Below are 6,000 nucleotides of genomic sequence, written 5' to 3' on the forward strand. Positions count from 1 at the left end.
AAATTTCTGAAATATATTTCATATCCACTAGATGGTAGCATTACTCTTATACTTTTCACTTCTGCCTGCTTACTTGACAGACTGGAATCATATAGCATCTTACATCATTTAATATTTAGCTGGGTAAAGATTCAGTCAAAAATAACTTTTTTGAACGTATGAAACCAAAGTTGACAAAGCATATATATAGTGCAAGTTTGAAGAGTATCTTGTTCTTTTATGATTTCATGCAATTTGGTTAAATGTAATCTGTCTGTTTTCTTTCAACTCTGTATTGGGAACTAACCTGTAGATTCCATTTTCTTGCTTATATGTCATGTTTAAATTCCTGGTTTGAAAAAGTTTTACACAATTCAATATAAATAATTAAGAAAAATGCATAATGACAGTCTTACTGCATTGTGAAACTCTTCATTTAAAGTAAGTAATGTGTATTTATATCAAACCAAGTATGATTACAAGTAGGCTACTTCAACTTCAGTATTTGCCGATACCAAGTACAGACATGCGTACTATTAAGTGCCATTAACACGACCGGATAATAGCATACCTTTCTCTTTAACAGAAAGCATTACTTTGCGATCAGATACTTGAAGAAGAAGACAAAGCAGTGAAGAAGAGCGCAGTGTGACGTCAAGAACCCGCCAGCCAGAGCATAGAAATGGGGGAGTAAACACAAAAAGGGTGGAGTTAGCCATGTCCGCTATTTGGAAGTATTTTCAAGTAAACAAGGAAAACAAAAGTAAGGCTAGTTGCAAAATATGTAAATCAAAGTTATCAAGAGGCAGAACAAACCCTAGCAGTTACAACACAAGTAACCTGATAAGAAATCTTAAGACACAACACAACGCCGCACGCAAGGAGTTCTCTCAAGGCGGTGGGAAACTACAACAACCAACTTTGCTGCAAATGCTGAAGAAGCAGCAGAAGATGTCCAGAGACAATCCACATGCAATGCAGATAACAGAAGCTCTTACCCAATACATTGCCCTCGATAATCAGCTATTATCCATCGTTGAAAATATTGGATTCAGACATCTTCTTAGTGTGCTGGAGCCGAGGTATGAAATTCCTGTTCACCAATACATCACTGACCAGGAGCTGCCGAAACTATACGACTTTGTGAAGAGACACATCCAAAGCCTTTTGCAAGACATTTCAGCGATTAGCTTGACAACTGATATCTGGACGAGCAGTGTTAGCCCGGTGTCACTCATTAGCCTAACTGCGCAATGGGTTGACAAAGATTTTACCCTGCAGAGGGCTGTCGTGTATACAATACATTTTCGGGGATCACACACTAGCCAAGCCACACACACACACACACACACACACATCCACACACACATCGCAGATGTGTTTGATGAGATGCTCCGGAAGTGGGGAGTTCCCAAAACTTTGATTCATGTTGTGCTACATGATAATGCTAAAAACATGATAAAAGCCATGAGGGATGCCGGACTTCAGAGCCTTCAATGTTTAATGAGCCAAATGAATATAAAAAATTGCAAATTAATTCTGAGGACTTAATGGCACTTAATAGTACGCATGTCTGTACTTGGTATCGGCAAATACTGAAGTTGAAGTAGCCTACTTGTAATCATACTTGGTTTGATATAAATACACATTACTTACTTTAAATGAAGAGTTTCACAATGCAGTAAGACTGTCATTATGCATTTTTCTTAATTATTTATATTGAATTGTGTAAAACTTTTTCAAACCAGGAATTTAAACATGACATATAAGCAAGAAAATGGAATCTACAGGTTAGCTCCCAATACAGAGTTGAAAGAAAACAGACAGATTACATTTAACCAAATTGCATGAAATCATAAAAGAATTTATAATTGCTAAAAAAAGGACATATATTATAAAGACAAATCAAAGACCACTTAGGTATTGCCCCTTCTCTCTGAACTTTGATGATACTTCAGAGGTGAGCTATGGTAAATGGGAAATGGCCCTTACTTATATACCACATTTTCAAGTCAGGACTTAACAAAGTTCTTTGCAGTACATTCAGTCATTCACACATTCACGCACACACTCACACACAGAGCTATAAAAACATTCCGCATACACTTGCACTTGATTCATTTTTCAGCGATGAAGATCTTGTTGCTGCTTGCAAGCTTTAAATTGGCTCTGAGCCTGTATGAGGGGGGATCAGAGGAGGTCAGAATTGTGGCTTCACCTATGAAATGTAGCCTGCGGGGTTCAGATCATCTACCTGCATTCGCAATGAATGGGGACTTCATCATCGGGGGTGTTTTTTCAATCCACTACAAGGAGCTCACAGAAACAGACAACTACACCACTGTGCCTGAACCACCGAGCTGCGCAAGGGGGTTAGTAAAAGGGAGAGCTTGAAAAAAAGAAAAATGGGAAGGCAATTTTGAAATAAGTGACGACCAATATGTTTGGTATTATGCTAGTTTTTGTTGCAAAGTTCTTAGCATTTCATCAATACGGCATGCATAAATATTTATGTATAACAAAAAATATTTATTATTTATAAGTATTATTCCAACAAAGTTGTTTTTTTTAACTTATGTTTTGTGGTAAATATGCAGATAAACTCTTTTTTATATTTTACATAGAAATGTTTGTTATCCTAATTAGAAGAAAGTAATGACTCTATGTTGTATTCAACAGTGACATGTTGTAAATTTTATGTTTTTTTTAATGCCTTTTGTTCAGCATAAACAGTCGTGAACTGCGCTTCTCTCGAACAATGATCTTTGCAATTAAGGAGATCAACAACAGCACAGAGCTGCTGCCAGGTGTCAAACTTGGTTATCAGATCTATGATTCATGTGCCTCTGTGCCCATGGCCATGCATGCAGCATTTCAGCTGTCCAACAGGCAGGACCCTGCGTTTCAGACAGGTGATAATTGCTCTTCATCTGGAATGATAGTTGCTGTTGTTGGGGAGTCCGGTTCCACCCCATCCATTAGCATCTCACACATTTTTGGGCCCTTCAACATACCTCTTGTAAGTAGTTATTATAAAATGTTATTACTTTAGCTTGAAAGCTTAACCTGATAAATTGTTTGTGTTCTTGCTATAGGTAAGCCACTTTGCCACTTGTGCCTGTCTGTCAGATAAAGACCAGCATCCAACATTTTTCAGAACAATTCCCAGTGATCAATTTCAAGCCGATGCACTGGCGAAGCTAGTGAAACAATTTGGTTGGAGTTGGATAGGAGCTATTCACTCAGATTCAGATTATGGTAATAATGGAATGGCGTCTTTTCTAAGTGTAGCACTCAGAGAGGGGATCTGTGTGGAGTACATTGAATCTTTCTATCGGACGGACACAACCAGCAAGATTCGCAGAGTAGCTAATGCCATCCGCAGGTCTCTGTAATTATATGAAAGTTAAATTTTATCTGATGATTGATTTTGTTGAAAAAAAAATACAGAAGAGCAGAATGTGATGACTATTGTACTGCTCTGTACTCTCCTCAGGTCAACAGCAGTGGTTGTAGTAGCATTTGCAGCTGCTGGTGATATGAAGTTCCTCTTGGAGGAGCTGGCGCAGGACCCTCCGCCGCCTCGTCAGTGGATTGGAAGTGAATCCTGGATTACTGACCCTCACCTTATGAGCTTTAGTTTTTGTGCAGGGGCCATTGGAGTTGCCATTCAACAATCTGTCATCCCAGGTCTTAGAGACTTCCTTATAGATCTCTCTCCTTCTGAAGTGCCTGTCTCCTCAGTACTTACTGAATTCTGGGAGGATGCATTTAACTGCAGCTTTACAAAAAGTGAGGAAATGTCATCTATACATTGGTGCTCAGCGATATCTGAACTAAAACATTTTGATGAATGTTTTTGGACTGTTTTATGAGTATCTTAGTAGATCATCCAGTAGTCTGTTTGACATTGGGTTTTTTTGAATGTATATTTTAAAAAACCCTAAACAAAAAAAATATATTTTTCTATTATTTCTTTTTTTATCGTTACATTTACCATCTCTGATATTAGTTTTGATGTTGTATATAAAATATTTTCTGCTGTTTACAACCCAAAGAAATTACTTTGTTAGTTTAGAGTTAATTCTATTAAACAATTTGTTTTTTAAAAGTTCCCTAATTATAACTTCTTATGTCTGCATTTTTAGGTACAACCATAAAGGGTAAACTTTGTGATGGAACTGAAGACTTAAAGACACTAAATAATCTCTATACTGAAACTTCTAAATTTAGAATTACTAACATGGTGTACAAGGCTGTCTATGCAATAGCACATGCTATTCACAATGCATTGTGTCAGGAAAAAGAGTCAACCACTCGTTGTGACAAACACATCACACTGGAGCCCAAACAGGTCTGTTTAAATAAATCTTCATTTATTTATTATTTATTTTTGAAATACTTCTTATAAAGTATTTCATTTTCTCTCTGTTTCTGTCCTAAAAATCAAAGATTTTCACCGAATTAAGGAAGGTGAACTTTTCTAGAAATGGTTATCATGTATCTTTTGATGATAAAGGAGATCCTCCAGCTTTTTATGAGCTGGTGAACTGGCAGAACAAAAAGAATGGAGCTATTGAGCTCATAACAGTGGGGTATTATGACGCATCACTGCCCAAAGGCCAGGAGTTTCTTATCTACAAAAATATAACCTGGGTGGAAGGGAGCATACAAGTAATGACTCAAAGGAAAACAGTATACAAAATAAACACTTCTGAAATTATGCGATTCAATGATTTGGGCCACATCCTCATTCTGAAATATGTTATTCTGTTTACTCTTTTGTTCTTTTTTTTCTTGAATGCCTTTCTGGCAGGCACCAGTATCAGTTTGCTCTGAGAGTTGTCGTCCAGGAACTCGTAAAGTGTTACATAAAGGAAAACCCATCTGCTGCTATGATTGTATACCTTGTCCAGAAGGAGAGATTAGCAATATGACAGGTAAAATCTTTTATGTTAATTAACATCACAATCCTTCTTGTTACTGACAACTCCTTTTGTTTTAGATGCTCCGGATTGTATCCCTTGTCCCAGAGAATTCTGGCCCAACTCAGTGAACACTGAGTGTTTTCCAAAACCTGAGGAGTTTCTTTCCTTTGATGAAATTCTGGGAATAATCTTGGCTGCGTTTTCAGTTAGTGGGGCCTGCATGGCCATCATAACAGCAGTAGTTTTCTTTTATCACAGGACAACTCCAATTGTCAGAGCTAACAACTCTGAACTGAGCTTCCTACTGCTCATGTCTGTGACTCTGTGTTTTTTATGTTCATTAACATTCATTGGAGCACCTTCTGAGTGGTCCTGCATGCTGCGGCACACAGCGTTTGGCATCACCTTTGTTCTCTGTATTTCCTGTGTTCTTGGAAAAACTATAGTTGTTTTAATGGCTTTTAAAGCAACACTTCCAGGCAACAATGTTATGAAATGGTTTGGTCTTCCGCAACAAAGATTGACAGTAGCGTCATTTACATTTATTCAGGTAATAATATGTATTGTTTGGTTGGTTGTAAGTCCTCCCTTCCCAATGAAAAATCTGAACACCTACAAGGAGAAGATCATCCTGGAATGTGCATTAGGCTCTGCTGTTGGTTTCTGGGCTGTCCTTGGCTACATCGGTCTACTTGCTGTGGTTTGCTTTGTTTTAGCTGCTCTAGCTCGGAAACTACCTGATAATTTCAATGAAGCAAAGCTGATCACCTTCAGCATGTTGATATTCTGTGCTGTCTGGATCACCTTCATCCCAGCATATGTCAGCTCTCCTGGAAAATATACAGTGGCTGTGGAGATATTTGCCATTTTGGCCTCCAGCTTTGGAATGATGCTGTGTATATTTGCTCCGAAGTGTTTCATCATTTTATTTCAACCAGAAAAAAACACCAAGAAATATTTAATGAACAAAAACTGATTTGACATAACACCATTTCTTATCATAATAAATGATTATGAATGTCAATTTTTTTTCAAGCTAATCACTGTTTTCCTACAGGTTTTTTACTCTCTTTGATTATTTTCAATTGCCAAA

At 37.5% G+C, this 6,000-nt stretch overlaps 1 protein-coding gene across 1 annotated transcript; it reads left to right on the forward strand.

Annotated features, from left to right (window-relative positions):
• Positions 1-2,121: 2,121 nt before the first annotated feature.
• On the forward strand, positions 2,122-6,000 carry LOC107083916 (extracellular calcium-sensing receptor-like). The gene is made up of 8 exons (XM_015373473.1): positions 2,122-2,351; positions 2,704-2,998; positions 3,075-3,364; positions 3,476-3,771; positions 4,128-4,333; positions 4,432-4,653; positions 4,796-4,919; positions 4,985-6,000. Exons 1-8 carry the CDS (start codon positions 2,200-2,202, stop codon positions 5,881-5,883), a joined length of 2,484 nt encoding a protein of 827 aa, XP_015228959.1. The 5' UTR covers positions 2,122-2,199; the 3' UTR covers positions 5,884-6,000.

Source organism: Cyprinodon variegatus, unplaced genomic scaffold (assembly GCF_000732505.1).
Source record: "Cyprinodon variegatus isolate N-32 unplaced genomic scaffold, C_variegatus-1.0 Scaffold4, whole genome shotgun sequence".
Taxonomy (NCBI): domain Eukaryota; kingdom Metazoa; phylum Chordata; class Actinopteri; order Cyprinodontiformes; family Cyprinodontidae; genus Cyprinodon; species Cyprinodon variegatus.